A 19,238-nucleotide genomic window follows, 5' to 3' on the forward strand; every position below is an offset into this window, starting at 1 on the left:
AAGAGAAGAAGGAAGAGTCTGAACTCGTTAAAGTGAAATCAAAATCAGATGTCGCTCATGTGTCATAAAAGTATATGCCCTGATGAAGGAAGAGAAAGTAAAATTTGGGCGGAGAATGGGATCAATGTTCGTTATTGTTTCCATTTCATTAGCTGCTCCATGATCTGCTGTACTTGCATATTGGCTTGTGGTTGGGGGAGTGGGCCGTTCTGTCCTGGATTAGGGCCCTTTGGCAGAAGTGAAGCTAAGTTTGTGTTGGGATGTGGGATTGGATTAGGAGGAGGCACAAAATGTGTGCCTGGAGCAGTTGTGGTTGGAACAGACGGTGGGTTGGCATTGCCCGGACGTGTCAAGTTACCCAAGAGTGCCGCGAGATTGGTCGAATTTAGCGGTGGCGCGGTGACAGGTACTGGTAGAGAGTGGAACTGGCGGTTTTGCTGTTGTGCTTGCTGTGCTTGCAACTGTTGCTGCTGGTTCAGGGAACTAAGTAGTGTATGAAGGGTGGAACTGTCGAGGTTTGACAGGAGGTTGGCAATTGCAGCTTGATCCGACTGTGCTGGTACTGGTTGTGGTATGGGTTGAGGAGGCAATACGGCAGGTAGAAGTGGCGGCTGCAGCTGTATCGGATTTGGTTTCTGGGAATTACGTGCATGAACAACGACTTCAGCAGCGAGGCTGAGATCAAGTTCAGAGTATTCTATATGATTGTGATCAGTATCTATGGGTAACAGTGAACAAGGGGGCACAAAGTATGTGTAACTCACCATTAAACCGTACGTTGTCCATCCCACCAGATCGGTCAAATATCTGCAACGGTATCTTTCCCGAGTACTGATTCGCTCGAGAGATGCGAACGATGGCAAGAACACCCTCCATTACTTGTCGTCGAACAACAGCAGACAATCGAATTCGAGGACTTAGAATTAAAACGTCACATCTAAGGCCACGATCCCTGAAAGCGTTCTCAACTCGATACACAAACTCACTGGTAAACCGGTTAGCGCGTTGGCATCTAAAGACCTGAGTAAAGGGGGTAGACCAACTTGTCTGCATTTTCCAGAACAATAACCTGGACCTCCGGGACGTTACGCGGATCTCTCCTTGGAATTGGCAGGTCAGATTCGCTGTCATACCCTTTGTCCCTTGGACTAGGGCTACGATAGCGTGCATTTCGAGGCCGAGGTGATCGGGACCTTGACCGCCGCCTCTCTCGAGGATCATATCTATCAAAACTGCGTTCTCGGGAGTGATACGAGTCTCGGCGTGGGCCTCTGGGTGAAGGAGATCGTGAACTTCTATCACGGTACCGGTGTGGGTCCTTTTCTCTGAAATCGCTGATTGCCAGTCTTCCGGGACCCCTATCATATCGGTCCGTAGCTGAACGGCCACCTCGAGGTGGCGGTTCTCTGTTCCTTTCGTACTCTGGCGACCTTGACCTTCTCTGCTTACGTCCGCTGTTCTCCGTTGGACCAGAGTTGCGAGCACCACGTTGAGGCTTGGATATTTCTAGGTCTGACTGAATGTTAGAATAGGAACAAAGGCAATGAATGTGAAGTGAACTTACGGATCTTTCGGCCTCTGATTGTAGAACCTTGCTGAGCCTGTAGTGCTTTGCGACACGAGTCAGGTTCGAGGAACTGAATGAAGCCATAGGCTTGTTTGATTGATATCTGAGCCAGCTTTCCATGCATATGGAATATATGAAAAAGATCACGCTTAGTTACTCGTTCAGTTGGTAGGTTGCCTACACTCGTTAGTGTTTACGTTTCAGAAAAGAGCGTTCTGATAACGTACCAATAAACAGACGGGAGCCAGCAGGAAACCTATCCCAATGCGCCTCGGTAACATATATACGTTCATCACGGAGGAAGTCATCATACTTTTTCTGGATATCAGGTCCCCAGGGGGTATCTTCTTGTGGGTCACCCTTCGTAGACTCTATATTCTCATCATAACTGTCACGTTTCCGTGAAGTATTGGATACTTTCCTTGTATGAGACTTCGGTGGTACTTGCTGGAGTACCTCAGGGCTAGAAAGGGATGAAGATAGGCTTGCAGATGCATCCATGGCAGCTGAACGTTGGGGCAGATTATTACGTTTATCACTTTGAAGGGTTTCTTTAGATGGGGAGGTGTCAGGGCTTGTGTCAAGATGACTTGTTTGCATGGGCTCATTTTCATGACTAGTAGCAAGTGGGCGAGAAGGATAAGTGGATGCATAAGATATGGGCATGTTGGAAACGGCAATATCACTGAGGGTATGATCTGGCTGGCTGATGGGCTCTGTAGCATGGGCTGCAGATGTGGGCATAGTAGTAGTGGTAGCAGCAGCAGCAGCAGCAGCGGTAGTGACAGCAGTAGTTATATATGATGCAGACGAGGGTACGTTGCTACCAAGCATGCTCTGATAGGCAGCAGCCGTATCGAGAAGAGAAGACTGAGAGATATCAGAGTTCACATCACCTGGGTTCTGAGCCGAAGCTAAGGGGTAACCAGTAGCAGGAGTAGACCGTACTGGCGGAGGTTGCTGCTGGTGCTGGTAAGCGCCATATAGAGGAGCAACGCCCTGAGTAGCTGGGTATGTAGGAGCTAGATGGGCGGCTGTAATGCTATTATTCTCTACCGTTCCCACCATATGGGTATGGGCAGCGGTATCAGGGTTGGTTTGATGGTGCTGCAGGTCTGGTTCAGCGGTAGGATTTGGATGAGGCACTGAAGATGAAAGTGAATTCGTCAAAACCTCGTCTCGAGTAGTAGAAGCGAGTATCGATTCATTCTCTGATAGCATGCTCTCCGTCTTTGCATTAGATCCAGGGAGACTACCTGTTATTCCAGAAACACTGCCAGCAGCACTCGCGTTCATCTGCTCCAGCCCGCTCTGCAGCATCGCGTATGTCTGGTCCACCATCTGCATCTGGTCGCCCACCGCCGGCCGCTGGAGGCCCTGCTCAACAAGCACTGGATTTAAAGTGTGTTCCTTGACCTCCGGGACGGTCTCGAGGGCGGAGGTATCATGGTAGGAGGCGTCCATCTGGTTCTGCAGGAGGGGTATATTCGACGGTTCCGCGATATGCAGCGGCCGCGGGCTCTCGGGCGTCAGCGTCTTGCCCCGGAAGTGCAGCGCCTCTTCGGGCGGATCTGAGGCCATCTGAAACAGCAGGCTCTCCTTTCATCTATCAATCTTGTTCTTGTTCTTTGTCTTCGTCCCTGTCCCAGCTCCTGTCTCTGCGTCGCCCGCTTCGAGTGTGTTTTGTGTGTGCGTGGGTGTTGTGACCACCGTTAAGAGCGAGGAAGGCGGCTCGAACGCCACCTATAAACCATCGAGGACGCACGTCTGGACGAGAGGATCCGATAGCGCCTCGAGCACGAAGCCTCTGGCAGGCATGGCTGAGATGCAAGTTGCGTTCGTGTGTGCGGAAGAGCGTCACCGGGCCAGCAGGAGAGAAAAGCCGATGTTTCTTCCCTGCGCGCTTCCTTGGAGCTTCGACCTTGCCGGCGACCAATGAAGATCCTTCGAGAACGGGCGGGAGCTTGAGAGCTCACTAGCTAGTTACTAAGCACGGTCTAGACGGTGGGCAGGGCGACGCCAGAGTGCCCATGAGAGAGGTCGAGGCAGCGGTTTGGAGGAAAGGCGTTGGCGACGACGGTTGGCCAGAGTCGATTTGAGGCTACGATGCTGGCGAAGCTGTGGAAGACGGCCTGGAGAGGTCGGTGGGCGGCTGCAGCGAGCCTGCGCAGGGCTCACACGGCCAGCGACGACGAGCTCAGGGCCGCGAGGACATGGCTGGCGCAGTTGACGGCCGAGACGATTCCCAGGAGCATCTGCGCGGTTTCATTCAGCCGGTCCAGCGGGCCTGGAGGCCAGAATGTGAACAAGTAAGGCTCCCGCCCGCAGGTAGCAGATATGGACTCGCACTGAGATGCTGACCAACACGGCATAGAGTCAACTCGAAAGCGACGATTAAAGTGCCGATGAGTGCCTTGCTGCCCCTGGTGCCGAAGATACTACATCCCTCTATCCGGTCGTCTCGATACTACGCAGAGAACTCGCAGGCACTGGTCATACAGGCGGACGAGAGCCGCAAGCAGTCGCAGAACCTCAATGCCTGCTTCGACAAGCTGACTAGTATGATAGCAGAGGCCGGAAGGGTTGCTGTGCCCGGGGAAACCTCGCCTGAGCAGAAAAAGAAGGTCCAGAAGTTGTACGTTATTGATACTGAGAAGACTACGAAGGTTATCAAAAAGACTACGGCTAACGGATATTACAGACAGAGAGCCGCAAATGAGGCGAGGATACGGATGAAAAAGGAACACAGCAACAAGAAGAGCAGCAGAAAAGGCAGATCAGACGAGTGAATTGACATTACAAAAGTGGTATCTCATTTTTTTAAACTGATACTGGTGGTGGCTCTGCTGTGTCTATGATATCCTGCAACTCTCCATCTGCCGACCTACACTCTTCAACGTCACCTGTATCACCTTCTGCAGCGCTGGGTCGAGGCTCTCGGTTTCGAGCAGACGCTGAAGCCAGGAGGTAACGGGCGGCGCAAGCTGGGCGAGGACGGGATTGTCATCTTTCATGTGTTTCTTCAACCGTCCGAGAGAGAGTGAGAATGCTCGTGGAAATTCGGGAGAACAGGGATTTATGCCTGCTACCGGGTACCTGATATGGCACTCCTGGGCTTTGGCGTTGGCCGGATGGGCTGTTATGAGCGAGTCAACGACGTGGCCCAGCACTCGTCTCAGGCAGGCACATTCTTCGAACTCAAGCAGCATGTGGTAAAAGTCGTATGCAAACCCGGCATCGTTGTCAAACTGATTCATGGCCGCGTTAAACACGGCAATAGGGATGGCTCCTGACAGCGCTGGAGTAGCATTGAGTGTCTCTAGTGACTTCTGGTCTGGCTCGTCTCCTTCAAGTGTAGAGTTGATATCCTCCCCCGTCAAGCGAGGTAGCATCATCATATCTGCACCTTCATCATCATTTTGTTCATCAATACCATCTCTCTCCTCTACCTTATCCAGTCCCAGTATCCGCTGCCGTGCACCTATCTTTGCTATATAGATCATCTCCAGCTTCGCATACTGAAGCCATAACTGTCGAGAAGACTGACAGAACCGTAATCCTCTCTGCATATACCCCCTCGCTTGCATCATATCCCCATGATCTTGCAGCGAGTGCTGGGCAGCATAGATCCATAAATCCACCTCTCGCGGGTGCAGCCGTAGTGCATTTGTGAATATTTGGGCCAACTTCTTATACGCCTTTTGCTTGCGAGCATAGTCGATATACTGCTGCCACAAGCTCACGTCACCATGGAACTTCCTTGTCGCCCGATCGAGGATGAAGAAGACTCGCCGCTGTCCCGTGTGCATCGGCGCCTTGACACCTAGTCGCTTGATCCTCTTCTTGCGCAGGGCATCCAGGTTCATCTCGTACTCCGCATACCGGGCGTAGTCTGCCGGCGAGGGGCCGCGGGCATTTATCCTGTGTTCAAAGTCGGATCTCTTCTTCGTTATAGAACTTATTTCTTCCTACATCTCTATTAGTAGCCCTTCATCCAATGTTCCGCCCGTAGTGTACCTACCTCAGTAAAGATCTTCTTCTTCTTGAATTCACGGAGCTCAGGGACAAGCTGCTCCAGGTAATAGCGAGCTTTGTCGCTCGCAGACATCTCGACCACGGACTCAGCTCTCCCTTGGTAGCCTCAACCTCGTCGAAGTCTCTTTTTTCCTTCTACCGGGGTTATTTTCTTTTTGATATCAATCTTCTTTTTATCTTTCCATCCGTTTATCTTTTTTTTAGCGGATCAAAGTTAATAAGCGCCGACCCTCGCTTCCGCGTCAAAATCCTCCTCAGGGGCCGCGGCAACTTCACGAGACGCCAGCCGGAGCAGACTCTTTCGCTTCTTTCCTTCGTTTTGATGCATTCTCTTCTTATTGACCTCCTTTTAATTAATACGTGTTGATGTCTTTCTTCCCTGCGCGTCGCTCGCTTATAGCTCTCTAAACCACCTTGACCATGGCCCCCAAGTTCAAGGACGGGGACACGGTCTTTTCTGTTCGTTTCACCCCCCAGCTGTACCCTCGGCAGATCTTCATTGCCTCAGTATCAGGTCCTAACTAAACGGCTGCTATAGTTTAACGGGAAATGGATATCATGGTCACACACTGTTGTCGGATACGCTGCGTTCCTAGGCGCTCTTGTCGTCGGCCTCTGGCTTCACTACCACAAAATAGTCCAGAACGAACACTATGGATACCCCGATGAATGGTTCCCATCCGTCTCAGCTACCATAGGCGACCGGTACCCGGAACGTTCAGTCTTCCAGATCTTCATTGCTATTACCTCCGGCCCTCGATTCGCGCTCGTATTCCTCTGGTACATACTCACCGCGAGGCCGAACTCGGTACTGCCCAAGGCTGTGCTGGGCGTAGGCATCTTCAGGACATTAACCTGCGGAGGATGGACGTATGTGACGTCGACGGATGACCATGGATGGCATGATATCTTCATGATTGCGTACTTAGTGGCTACACTGCCGTGGACGCTCGGCTGTCTTGCCCTAAGCCCTCCAAATCCTCGAGCTCTTAAGTACCGAAGGATGTTTGCTGGGCTGTTCTTTGCAACTCTTGTACCTCTGGTCTACTTCTTTATCCAGCACAAGGTGCACAAAATTCCCGGAGGTGAGTTCTACAATCATACTAATGAGATTGTTTCATGACACATTGCTAACTACTTCTAGCGTACACAACTTATGCCTTTTTCGAATGGGCCCTGATTCTATTCGACGTTGCTTTTGATGCTGTTACTGCTCTTGATTTTGAAGGTTTCGAGATTACAGTGAAAGACATTAAAGGGATTAGCAGAGGGTACGTCAGGCGGCTTCCAAAGTAGACTTTTTAGTTGTACTATATGTTATGTCCCACGCCCATGTTTACGGCTATTTGGATATGTGTGTTCTTGTTTTTTCTAAGGTCATGAACTATTTACTGCAGAACGAGTAAATCCGACGCTGCTATCGAAAAAGAGTATGATCCGTCCTTTTTACCTTTTTGTCCCTTCTCTATCCTCTAGTCAAGATGCTAATATCTTATTAGACATGGTGTTCCTCTGGGCGAGCGCTTCTTCCTTATTGAGATCTTTGATGCTGCTGCCGATATCTACAATGGAGTAAGCAGCTCTGTCAATTCATCTTCCACACCATATCTGACGTCTATATAGTTCGTCTTCTGGTCTACCTTGACCTCTCTTGGAGTTGTCGTCTGGTGTAAGTTGATAATCACTATCACTCGTGGATTTGAACTGACGCCCTATCTAGACTTCCCCTTATGGAACATGGGTATATCTGGCTACGAAGCCTTTGTCATGGTTAGCATCTCGCCTCTCCTCCTAGCCATGCCAGCGTTCCGCTCCTTTGCCGTGCGCAACGTCAAGCTTCTTCATCTGTTGTCTCTTTCTGGTCTGCTTGCCTACCAGGTTCAATACCCGTCATACCGACTCTTCTTAGTCGGTTTCTCCGTTGCAATGGGATGCTTGACTTGGGCTGCCATCTTCTACGGAGAACGAAGCCAGCCTGGTCGTCTTGAAACCAGAGTGACTGCATGGACCGTTGGCCTGCTTGCTTCGAGCTTGATGAAATACGCTTGCCATACCAACAACCCGGCTTGGCCCATTGTTAACGAAAAGAACGGTGGATGGAACAAGACTGTCCTCGTTCTAGCTTTAATCGCCATGCTTCGACCATCTCGCAGAAACTATGTGTCAGGAGACTACATGACCTCGTCTAACGGTCGCAAGGGCTCTTCCTTTCTTTCTGCTCTCGGCTTTGGTGGACTCACCTTCGCTATGCACTCCCTTCTTTCCGACTCCAGCACCATGATCCTTTGGGTATGGGAAGGGTTCCCCGTCCGCGGTCCGATTGCTGTACCGCATGGATCACTTACCCTGCTTGCCATGGCTGCCGGTGTTTACCTAGGAGTGACATACCCCCGTCTGGCTGGAAGCTGGACTGCATTTGGTCTTGGATCCGTTGGTGCCGCCCTCTTGACCGGCAACAGCCACTGGCTGGGATTCTACGGCGGTCTCATACTTGCAGTCTATGTCATGGCTGTTGCTCCCGTCCTCATCAGCTCTGGTGTAAAACATTCACCTGCGACCGTCTTTGGACTTGGTTTCTTTGTCTACAACTTCATGGTCCTCTTCCATGTCTGGATTGTTGCCTACGCCTTCGTTCCTGGTGGACCTCTCGTACGTGAACGTACCGACTGGGTCATGACATCGATGATGCTCCTGATAGGAGCCGGCGTGTTTTCGTCTTCTGTCTCCCAGACCACCTCTTCAGCCAAATATAGAAAGCCAGTTGTAAACGCTCGCAAGCAACGCACCTACTATTTCTATGTCCTCGGTGCTCTTCAGATCTTCTCATTCGCTGTTGGATTCATGCGATTCCCCACCAACGACTATACCCCCTACCACAAGGACGAGAAGGTTATGACTGCTGGTATTTGGACGGTACACTTCTCTCTGGACAACGACATGTGGTCGTCTGAGAGACGTATGCGCGATGCAATTAAGGAGCTGGAGCTCGACGTCGTGGGGCTGCTTGAGTCCGACCTCCAAAGAATTATCATGGGTAACCGAGATACCACTCAATTCCTCGCCGAAGATCTCGGTATGTACGTCGATTACGGCCCCGGCCCCAACAAGCATACCTGGGGATGTGCTCTACTCTCGAAGTTCCCTATCCTCAACTCCACTCATCATCTCCTTCCGTCGCCCGTCGGTGAACTCGCACCTGCTATCCACGCTACCCTCGATATGTACGGCGAACAGGTCGACGTTGTCGTCTTCCATTCCGGACAGGAGGAAGACCCTGAGGACCGGAGGTTGCAATCGGAATACCTGTCGAAGCTCATGGGCTCCTCGAACCGCCCCATGATACTGCTCAGTTATTTAGTCACCAAGCCTCTCGAAGGTAACTACAACACGTATGTAAGCGAACAAAGCGGAATGAAGGATATTGACCCGACCGACTGGGACCGTTGGTGTGAATATATCCTGTACAAGAACATCCGCAAGATCGGATATGCTCGTGTCAGCAGAGGGACCATCACCGACACCGAGCTACAGGTAAGAAATGATCAACAATTCCTGAACTTAATTACATAGCTCAAGCTAACTAATGATGTCACAGGTTGGTAAATTTGCCGTTGGCCAACCAGAAGGTAAGGGAGAACGCATCTCGGAAGACCAAGTGCCAGTCGGCATGAGGTTCCCTGCTATGTTCCGAGGAGAGGGAGTTCGCGGCCACAGATATCATGTGTTCGACGAACCACGATATTACAACTAGGATGCTCCTGTGCCGTCTCATTCTCCATTTGTATGTACAATTGTTATAATATTAAACCTTGCCTATCAGCTACAATAAGGCTTGATCCTTGCTGCTACAGCATGCAGATACGTAATATGCTAATGCGGCCCCTTTTTACTCCTTCTCTTCATTCTGTCAGCGTCAGGGACGGAGCCGTTCCCCTTTCAATTGAATCTGCTAGCTGAATGAATGTACTCGGTACACCTCCCTACCAACCCCTTGAATGGAGCATAGCATCCAGCGAGGTCAATGACATCCCGTCTAGATAATATCTTCCGTAGCTTTGTGATAAACCTGGTTCTTGTGGCTACATCCCATGCAAGAAATCCAGTCACGTGAATCAGACTTCAGGCGAAAAGTGCTACGTCATAGCAGCTTCTTTGCTGGCGGAAAGCTCGAAGGTGAACTTGGAAGTGCCAGCTAGGTAGGCAGAAGAGACAGCCAGATCCCGGGCCATTTGGACCCCTCTTTTGCCAGGGGAAGTATATAAAGGGTACGGGAAGAAGCCTGTGTCGGGCGGTAGAATCTCGAAAACGAATCTAATACAAGCCTCTATTGAATATCAAAACCAATCCCTTTTACATCAGATAGTGAACAGCCATGGACCGACCGCCAAATGTTCCCAAGTCCCGTATGCCGCTATGGCTCGGTTTGGCTGCCCTAGGTGCTGGTGGTTACTATCTATACTCTGCTGGAGGCGACCCTAAGAGAGCTACCCGGAAGTTCGAGGGTAAGACGGTTGCCCCTTCATGAATCACCACTTATAGTGTTTCTCTGCTCTCAAGACATTATCTTGACCTTGCGTATCTCTGTGAGCATCAAGGCTAACTAATGATTTGCAACTAAATAGATGATGCTTCCAGAGCGCTCCACGGCAACAGGCCAACGCCCAGTACAGGCGCCGAGAGGACTGCTGCACAGGCTGGTGCCAAGCTAGATGACGCCGTAAGTATATAAATCGCCTTCATTACTGGTGGCGTTCTCAGCATTGTGCGTGGATGTCCGCCCTATGACTAGTTGATATTGACATGGGTATTAGTACGACAGCGTACGAGGCACGGCAAGGAAGATTGACGAAGGAGCCGTCGAACGGGCGAAACAGGGAATGGACAAGATTGATAAGGCCTCACATGAGACCGCAAAGGGCATCACTAGCAAACTAGAGGAGTTCGACAAGTCCGTTGAGGAGAAGGCTGCTGAGGCTAAGAGCGGCCTCTCATCGTGGCTGGGTGGTAGTAAGAAGTAGCCAAAGTCACCTATCTCAAAATAGCGGAGCGAAAAACCATGGCATGCCTTAAAATGGGCTGTTTGATATACCATTGGGGCTGTCCTGGCCTTTATTGTCATGATATCCTGACCCTTTTATGTCCAATTGCTGTGCACTGTACCTGATGATAATTGATCACTAGCTTAAATATCCCCATGCAAAGTCTTGCTTGATTTTCTTTATGTACTCTTTCCCCAGTAGCTTAGAAGAAGGTATGATAATTGTAGGCCAGGCTCGTACAAACCTCTCGCACCGTTCTTCATTATTATATTATTATTGTTGTCAAGTCTTGCGTTACGGAGTATCGTCGATAGATAGATTGAAAACTGGCGCGGCTGTTCTTCCGTGTTCTTCCGTGCTCATCCGTGTTCACCCGGAGGTCGGCCGCGTTAAATGCAGTATTATGTAATCCAAACACAGACGCGCTTTTGACGCGTTTCTGTAATTGATTTCGCGACGAGGAAAAAAGAAGAAACAAGGAGACGCTGGCGGTTCTTTTTTTTTATTCGTCTTCCTCAGCTCTTCGCTGCACATTTATCAGCTTTATGGATAGGACTACATATCACCAGACATCCATAACTATACTAATACACTTTACATAAGTTACTACGAACGAGGAAATCGAGGTCGACAGAGCAAGATGGCCGTGAAGACTCGCAGGGCGACGACGACTCGCGCTTCCACAGCCCGCCTGCCTGCAAAACAGCCTGGGATCACAGCCTTCTCGCGAGTAGGCAAGGCCGGGACACGAACGGCTTCCTCGAAGGAGACCCTTTCTCTGAAGCGAAAAATCGAAGAACCAGCTCTGGGAGACAGCGAGTTGGTGCAGCAGATCAGCCCTTCCGACGAAAAGAAACCCGCAAAGCGAAGCAAGGTCGAGTCAACAACGGAGAAGGATGAACCCTCTGCTCAGCCCCATGTCGAATATTCCCCTGATGCTTCTACTGAGCGGGCTTCCGTACCATCAAGTCCCACAGACTCCTCCCACTCCGAACGGCCTTCCGAGTTCCTTGACCTCGTTGACCTCAATTCAGCTTTTCTAAGCGCGTTATCCCTTCATTTCGCCCACAATGGAGCCATGGCACCTGCAAATATTCGTGATCTACTTAGCAGCACGGAAAAGATCTGGAATAAAAGAAAGGTGGCGCTGCAGGACATTCAGCGGGTGCTTCATATTCAGGGGCTTTGTCGGTCATCCTCACAGCCTCAGAGTGGGTTCATACTCACCAGTTATGGGCCAAACACATTTGTGGAGAGAAAAGGTGGTGCACTTTCGAGCAAATCAAAGAGTACTTCAATGTTGAATGACAAAGCACTTAAAGCGGAATTTTTGGCAAACCTGGAAAGTTATTGCGATGACAAGGGAGATAATGATAAGAAGCCGAGTCAAGATATCTTCCGGACCATTCCACTGGCACCAATCCACGCATCTAAAGGATCTGTTAAGGCTGTTAGAGGCCAAAAAACTATTGAAGAATTGTTTGGCTCCCTCAAATCTAAGCCGATGCTGACCCGTGAACCGTATACGAAACAGCCAACACCACTGAAAGAGTCGACTTCAACCAACAGCCGGCGAAATGGACTTCTGGAGCGTATGAAAATGAAAGCACTGCGCCAGTCGAAGCTCCCTCCTCCGCCTTCAAAGGATGTCGTACTGAAGCAGACTGCCCTTGGCCGTATCTCAGAAGTCATCAATGTCCTTCTCTTGCTGTCACCGTTGAGTTGCAAGATTGATGATGCAATGCATAACTCTACGGCACTTCGAAAGTCATACACAATGGATCAGATCATCCAGAGGATTGAAGACTCGATGCGAACGCCGGCATCAAGGGAGGAGATCGAGACGTGCATTGAAATTCTCAGCCAGTCCAAGGTGGCAAAGGACTGGGTCACGATAGTAAAGACGAGCCAGATGAAGTCGGTCGTTCTGAGATCGGATCGACGACCTTCACCAGCCGAAATAACGAACGAGTCTATGAGTCTGAAGTTTTAGTTTCTTTTCTCCCATTGCAGGCGTTTGCATAGCATCAGCGTTTAGCCTGTTCTTTTTGGATATGAATATTGAGCACTGGATACCCTGTAGAATTACCTAGCATATATCATACTATCATGAAAGAATACACCTGCTTAAGAGTTCCAAGTATTGAATATCACTTGTAGTGAATGGTGGTGGTTAAGAAGATAAAAGGTGAACAATGAAGGTGGGTGCAAACAAGGCAAACAAGGCAAGTTAACTAGACTTTCAAAGCTATTTTTTGTATTATCAAAACCAAAAACTGAACCACAGCAAGACTACTTCAGTCGATCAATCAAGAGACCATAAACCTCTGTATCAGACAAGTCAGAGGGCATTGATCCGATTTACGGGCTATACGATCAAAGCTAGAGCTCTACGCTCACCCTTCAGCATGCTGAGGAAAATTCTTCTCTACTCGTTGCCTTAACCGTCGCCTTGCTCTAAGCATCACAACCACGCGACGCCAGTTCGGAGCTCCTGACGGACGCGAGCCCAGCTTCCATCAAGTTCTCGCAGCTTATTTGTATCTTGGTTGTATAAGTTAGACAGTTCCTTACCCTCCTTATAACATCCGGCGCCTCGAAATGTTCACCTTTACCCCCTTGCTTGGGGCGCAATCCACGGGCTCCAAGGCTTCACAGTCCATTCTCGAACTCGACGGCGGTGTTAAGATACTAGTTGATGTCGGATGGGATGAGTCATTTGATACATCTGTGCTTAAAGAGTTGGAGAGGTTTGTTTGTCCTTATACCGCTGCCCTTGGATGTAGTGTTCGTTGAAAAGCTGACATGGCTATTTCCTAGGCATATTCCTACACTCTCCCTTATTCTCCTAACCCATGCGACTCCATCTCACCTCGGGGCTTTTGTGCACTGTTGCCGGGCATACCCTCTCTTCACGCAGATACCTATTTACGCTACAATACCGGTTATAGCATTTGGCAGGACCTACCTTCAGAACCTCTACGCCTCGGCCCCGTTAGCTGCGACTTTCTTACCCAGCACATCCGTCACGGCATCTGACCCAAGTTCTGGCCTAACGATACAATCAGCCACTTCTTCTGCTCAGGGACCATCAGGATATGAGAATACCGGGTCAGGGCGCATACTTCTACCACCTCCGACTAACGAAGATATCGCCCGTTACTTCTCTCTCATACACCCGCTAAAATACTCACAACCTCTTCAACCGTTACCATCACCATTTTCTCCACCTTTAAATGGCCTTACGATTACTGCTTACAATGCTGGTCACACTGTTGGTGGGACAATATGGCACATCCAGCATGGCATGGAATCGATCGTTTACGCTGTCGACTGGAGTCAAGCAAGAGAAAATGTCATTGCCGGAGCAGCATGGTTTGGGAGCTCTATCGGAAGCGGGACGGAGGTCATTGAACAGCTACGAAAACCTACTGCGCTCATCTGTAGCGCGAGCGGAGGAGATAAGTTTGCCCTCCCCGGCGGAAGGAAGAAGCGAGACGGGCTGCTTCTAGACATGATTCGGAGCTGTGCTGCCAAGGGAGGTACTGTGCTTTTGCCCACTGATAGCAGCGCGAGAGTTCTGGAGATTGCATATGTTCTGGAACATGCCTGGCGAGAGGCAGCTGATTCTGAGGATTCAAACGACCCTCTCAAGAACACGCCTTTATATCTGGCTGGTAAGAAGGCACATGGTACTATGAGACTGGCACGAAGTATGCTTGAATGGATGGATGAGAACATTGTTCGTGAATTTGAAGGCAACGACGGTGTCGAAGCCACTACTGGCAAAGCTGCCGGCGGAGCGTCCAACCAGCCGTCTAAAGGCGCGCAGAGCCAGAAATCGGCCACCGGTCAGAAAAGCCTTGGCCCATTTACCTTCAAACACCTGAATCTCGTGGAGCATAAGGCCAAGTTGGATGGAATTCTCGAGTCTAAAGGACCAAAGGTGATCCTTTCGCCAGATACTTCGCTAGAATGGGGACTTTCTAAACACGTCCTCAAGCATATTGCTGAAGGAAACGAGAATTTAATAATCATGACCGAACCGCTAAATTACCTCGCTGAAGAACACCGAGATCCAAATAATGCATACGAGAATATTCTGGGCTCCAAGATTTGGAAACTTTATGAAGAAAGGAAAGACGGGGTTGCTCTCGAAAAATCCACGAGCGGAGAATTGCTTGAACAGGTTCACAGTGGAGGAAAGGAATTTACCCTCACGGATGTCCAGAGAACTTCTCTAGATTCAGACGAACTACTCATTTACCAGCAATACTTGGCAACTCAGAATCAGCTACAAAACACTGCTCAAGTAAGGGGTAATACTACCTTAAACAACGCAGCCGATGCCATGGACGACGCATCCAGCTCTTCCGAGTCCGAGGATTCTGAATCTGAGCAACAGGGGAAAGTACTCAACTTTTCCGTCTCCCTGCCTCACTCTAACAAACGCAAGATGGGCCTCAGTGACGCGGACCTGGGTGTGAATATTCTCTTACGTAAAAGGGGAGTGCATGACTATGATGTCCGTGGGAAGAAAGGTCGAGAAAGGATGTTTCCCTATGTGGCAACGAGGAAGAGAGGCGATCAATATGGAGAATTCATCCGACCTGAAGAATACCTAAGAGCGGAAGAGAGAGAGGAAGCTCAGCTGCAGGACCAGCGCGCACCATCGTCTGGAAATGCCCCAGCAACCCCTGGCCAGAAGCGTCTCTGGGACAAGACTGGCGCTGGTGCTACTAATGGCCCCAACAAAAGACGCCAGACATCACAGCCTTCAGATAATGTCTACATACCCAACGATGGGCCATCCCCACCTAACGGTCTGGTGAGCAGCGATGTTGAGAATGCCGAGGCGTCAGAGGAAGATACCGAAAGCCAGACTCTCATTGAAGGGCCATCGAAAGCCACCATAGTACACTCTTCCATCTCATTAAATGCACGACTGGCATTTGTGGATTTCGCCGGTTTGCATGATAAACGGAGCTTGGAAATGCTAATACCACTTATCCAGCCCCGCAACTTGATCCTGATAGGAGGCACAAAGGACGAGACTATGGCACTTGCCGCGGAATGCAGGAACTTGTTGGCCGCGAATAGAGGAGCTGGTACCACATCAACGACAAAGCTTGGTGTTGATGTATTTACTCCCTCGATAGGAGACACCGTTGATGCCAGCGTTGACACGAACGCTTGGATGGTCAGACTAAGTCGCCCGTTGGTGCGGCGTTTGAAATGGCAGAACGTCAGCAATCTGGGCGTCGTGGCTCTTGTGGGGAATCTACAGTCCTCGCAAGCCATATTGTTACAAGAAGAAGTGTTGGAGCAGTCTAAGAACAAGGGTAAAGGGGAGGCGTGGAAGGCGACTGGCCCCGTGGAAAGTCAAGCCAACCAGTATCTTATCAAGAACGAAAAAATACCAGTTCTTGATATCCTACCTGCTAGCCTTGTTGCCGCAACAAGGTCGGTCACAAAGCCGTTGCATGTTGGCGACCTTCGTCTCTCTGATCTCCGCAAGCTTATGCAGTCCTCTGGCCATTCAGCGGAGTTCAGAGGCGAAGGCACACTTCTTGTCGATGGCTTTGTTGCTGTGAGAAAGGCTGGTGCAGGCAAGATAGAAGTTGAAGGTGCTGCTCGGCCATCACCGAACTATTCGACGACTTTGAAACAGAACGCCGGAACCTTCCTTGCTGTGAAGCAGAAGATATATGAGAGCCTCGCCGTTGTCTCTGGACATAGTGGCTGAACCCCCTGCCCAAACAACCAAACAGCTTTGAGTCACCCTTGGGTCAAATAGCAATGACCGGTTATACCCGTGAAGCCAGGAGTCATGTTTCTCCAAAGTTTGGTTCCTTGGGTTCTGGTTACTCTGGTCGCAGTGACTACGACACATACCCATCCCTTTAACTACATGGCCTTCACTGCCATGAAAATCGAGATTCCCTCCAGCTATTATTCCCCTTTGCTTCTGGCAGTCCCGTCCTGGTCTGGTGGAGTTTGTCACACGCCCCATGGGACAGCTTTGTAGTGACATGTTCGATTTGCTCTGTCGTCTCATGATTTTATTCACAGGCAATCTCCATGGCCACTTTGTAAGAAATAGGTGAAGTCGATGGTCGATAGAATGTTAAGAAAGGGAGCTATAAATCCAGATATCGACTCCCTCGCTCCCAAAAATACCTCTTTTTTTTTGTTCTTTCTTTGCACATACTCATTTTTTTCGCCAACTTCGATTTCCAGTTGTATAAATCACCCCTTTTCCAAGGTGCATTTAGTCCAAGTGCTCAACTATACAGCCCATCAAACGTTCCCAAGTGCTTCTCGAAACACAAACAGATTTACTCATTTAGGTGCCATGGCAGAAATGAGATACATCAGCCCTGATGGCCCACCCCTTGGAGGAATGCCTCCCCAAGATTTCGCCTTTCTCCAAGCATTTCATATGCCACACTTCATGGCATACCCCTCTATTATACAGAACCCTCCCCCAGGTCCGCCGCCCGCCTCAACCCCAGCCCCAGCTCCGGCCGCAGGGGCACCTGCAGCTACCCCTGCACCACAGGTTAGTACTTTCCCATTAACTATCTACGTTGTCCAACATGGGCTAACAGATCAGGTAATATTACATCAAACCTTTACGACCAACGTTCCACCTCCAGCTCCAGCGCCGATGGCGCCAGCGTCATCTCCACCTAGGGCTCCCAACCCAAACCCGACCGCTGCGCAGGCCCCATCTCCGGCAAGCCCACCTTCTGCGGCTCCAGCTCAAGGCCGTCGCTTGCCCAGTGGTGCATACCCTCCAGATAGCGAGCGGGCTATGGTCCTTCCAACTGGGCAGGGCTATATTTTCCCGAAGAAGCATACTACATTACATATTATCGAGGCATTCACTGCCCCCTGGGACAATCCTGGTAGCACTTTCCAATGGCGCTCCTATCGTGTCCCTTCTTCGATGTCAATCTCAGAACTCATAGATCAGCTGTGTCCGACAAAGGCACCGGACGGTCGCGATGCTACAAGTCGTGGGGTCATAGAGTGTCTTGAGATTGGTGATGGGACATGGCTCAAAGGTTCAGAATTTTGGATCGGAGGCCGTCGTGGCGGTGATGATAATATGAAGCGTCGTGTCTCTCAGAGCCTTACAGCCGTCGGTTGGACTGAGCAGCGAGGAACTATCGCTCAACCAGTCTGGATAACCCTAAGTATTGCGGTTTGACCTAGCGGCCATGACAGGATCTAGTTTGTTGCCTAGGAACCAGTCAACCTGTGGGAAATGAAGGCAGGCGTCATGGTAATAACATGGGCATGCTCTGCTACCAAGAGAATCATCGCCATGCCATACTCCATTTCCATGCGCAGCCCCGAATTAGTTCTCTTACATTTGATTTATTTCCATTTGGATATCCATTAGTTATCATGTTCTTATAAGTTGTTTTATGTTTGTCACTTAGATGTTTCTGGTGCAGGGAGAGAGGGATGCTATCTTGTCGCATTTTACTTTTATAGTTCCTTTCTAGAAATGAAATATTAATGCTGACCACCATTGAGACAATTTTTATCAAACAACGAGACCTCGTTATGGCGATGTCTGGTCAGAGCTTCCCGTATACGGCGACAAGTACATTTAGCTACAAAACTGGTCTAAGGGTGTAGTGAGCATCGGGTCTTCTTCCTGTAACGAACTCGCCCGGGTGGTCTAGTTGGCTATGATTCTCGCTTAGGGCCTTAACCCTAAGTACTTATATGCGAGAGGTCCCGCGTTCGAATCGCGGCTCGGGCCCATTATTTTTTGTCTTTTTTATTTTTTTAATATCTTCCACTCCTTCCACTTTCCGCCATAGTAAAGTAGAAAGAACGACCCTCATTGCCTTCTCTCCTATGTAGTCATTATGCGGTACTCATCTTCCACGCCTTAGTTGCGGCTGCTTTTAAGTTTTTACACGTGACTTATCTCTGCCAAGCATCGCAGCTCTTTTCTCATCTTTCGACGTCCGTTGAGCTCTGGGGCCCTTAAGCTCACCAACAGGAGACTTAGACCCGATGGGCCCGTTTTCCGGAAGGATGAGACTCCTATGGGCGAGCTCAGTTGGGAAACATTCGACTGTTCTATACCGAAGGTGCCTCTCAACAACACCAACACCATTCAATGACCATCAAGCCAACCCGATCACTCTACGATGCGCGCAGATATTTGAACAGTCAAAATCAGGTACAAGGCCAAGCTCCCTCGATCACAAGGAACTACGTGTGCAGGGACATGTCAGGTTTCTCAGGAAGCAAAAACGCTTTGCATTTGCACATATCTCGGACGGTTCGTCCCTCCAGCCAATCCAAGCAGTCTTGACCCCAGAACAAGCAACAAAGTACGTCCTGAGCCTCAGAATACAACATATGCCCGTTTAGATTTATTTAATAGGGCGGAGAATCAATCAATGGTCGCGGAGAGTAATTGACGTTGCGTAGCTTAACTCAGGGTGCTGCAGTTGAAGTTACAGGGATATGGCAACCAAGTCCCCCAGGCAAACAGCAATCCCATGAGCTTCAAGCAACAAAAGTTGACATTGTGGGAGAGGCAGATCCTGCGGTAAGTTCAATTT

The 19,238-nt window shown here is 49.8% G+C and overlaps 9 protein-coding genes across 9 annotated transcripts in view; 7 read left to right on the plus strand and 2 right to left on the minus strand.

The window, feature by feature from the left end:
* Positions 1–131: 131 nt before the first annotated feature.
* On the minus strand, positions 132–3,148 carry TRV_03302 (RNA-binding protein (Nab3), putative; the record flags this gene model as incomplete). Its single annotated transcript, XM_003022517.1, has 4 exons — positions 132–697; positions 765–1,406; positions 1,565–1,744; positions 1,795–3,148. The coding sequence occupies 4 exons, from the start codon at positions 3,146–3,148 to the stop codon at positions 132–134; spliced, it is 2,742 nt and encodes a 913-aa protein (XP_003022563.1).
* A 632-nt stretch (positions 3,149–3,780) lies between these two features.
* TRV_03303 (peptidyl-tRNA hydrolase domain protein) lies at positions 3,781–4,356 on the plus strand (the record flags this gene model as incomplete). The annotated part of the gene is made up of 2 exons (XM_003022518.1): positions 3,781–3,876; positions 4,069–4,356. The coding sequence occupies 2 exons, from the start codon at positions 3,781–3,783 to the stop codon at positions 4,354–4,356; spliced, it is 384 nt and encodes a 127-aa protein (XP_003022564.1).
* A 63-nt stretch (positions 4,357–4,419) lies between these two features.
* Positions 4,420–5,675, minus strand: TRV_03304 (uncharacterized protein; the record flags this gene model as incomplete). Its single annotated transcript, XM_003022519.1, has 2 exons — positions 4,420–5,535; positions 5,589–5,675. The coding sequence occupies 2 exons, from the start codon at positions 5,673–5,675 to the stop codon at positions 4,420–4,422; spliced, it is 1,203 nt and encodes a 400-aa protein (XP_003022565.1).
* Positions 5,676–6,022: 347 nt separating this feature from the next.
* TRV_03305 (uncharacterized protein) lies at positions 6,023–9,353 on the plus strand (the record flags this gene model as incomplete). Its single annotated transcript, XM_003022520.1, has 7 exons — positions 6,023–6,061; positions 6,141–6,687; positions 6,747–6,873; positions 7,000–7,032; positions 7,102–7,174; positions 7,226–9,133; positions 9,198–9,353. 7 exons carry the CDS (start codon positions 6,023–6,025, stop codon positions 9,351–9,353), a joined length of 2,883 nt encoding a protein of 960 aa, XP_003022566.1.
* A 621-nt stretch (positions 9,354–9,974) lies between these two features.
* Positions 9,975–10,620, plus strand: TRV_03306 (uncharacterized protein; the record flags this gene model as incomplete). Its single annotated transcript, XM_003022521.1, has 3 exons — positions 9,975–10,104; positions 10,225–10,319; positions 10,414–10,620. The coding sequence occupies 3 exons, from the start codon at positions 9,975–9,977 to the stop codon at positions 10,618–10,620; spliced, it is 432 nt and encodes a 143-aa protein (XP_003022567.1).
* A 661-nt stretch (positions 10,621–11,281) lies between these two features.
* TRV_03307 (uncharacterized protein) lies at positions 11,282–12,634 on the plus strand (the record flags this gene model as incomplete). The annotated part of the gene is made up of 1 exon (XM_003022522.1): positions 11,282–12,634. The coding sequence occupies one exon, from the start codon at positions 11,282–11,284 to the stop codon at positions 12,632–12,634; it is 1,353 nt and encodes a 450-aa protein (XP_003022568.1).
* Positions 12,635–13,242: 608 nt separating this feature from the next.
* TRV_03308 (uncharacterized protein) lies at positions 13,243–16,387 on the plus strand (the record flags this gene model as incomplete). The annotated part of the gene is made up of 2 exons (XM_003022523.1): positions 13,243–13,391; positions 13,462–16,387. The coding sequence occupies 2 exons, from the start codon at positions 13,243–13,245 to the stop codon at positions 16,385–16,387; spliced, it is 3,075 nt and encodes a 1,024-aa protein (XP_003022569.1).
* A 378-nt stretch (positions 16,388–16,765) lies between these two features.
* On the plus strand, positions 16,766–17,857 carry TRV_03309 (uncharacterized protein; the record flags this gene model as incomplete). Its single annotated transcript, XM_003022524.1, has 1 exon — positions 16,766–17,857. The coding sequence occupies one exon, from the start codon at positions 16,766–16,768 to the stop codon at positions 17,855–17,857; it is 1,092 nt and encodes a 363-aa protein (XP_003022570.1).
* Positions 17,858–18,702: 845 nt separating this feature from the next.
* The window catches only part of TRV_03310 (uncharacterized protein), a gene marked incomplete at both ends in the record, with an annotated part of 1,839 nt that continues 1,303 nt past the window's right edge, over positions 18,703–19,238 (plus strand). Inside the window, 2 exons of the mRNA XM_003022525.1 lie at positions 18,703–19,004; positions 19,105–19,225. Coding sequence (XP_003022571.1) covers positions 18,703–19,004; positions 19,105–19,225 — 423 coding nt within the window. The remainder of the gene's footprint in view (positions 19,005–19,104; positions 19,226–19,238) is intronic.

The sequence above is a fragment of the Trichophyton verrucosum genome, assembly GCF_000151505.1.
Source record: "Trichophyton verrucosum HKI 0517 chromosome Unknown TV-F-b-12g09.M13f1, whole genome shotgun sequence".
Classification (NCBI taxonomy): Eukaryota; Fungi; Ascomycota; class Eurotiomycetes; order Onygenales; family Arthrodermataceae; genus Trichophyton; species Trichophyton verrucosum.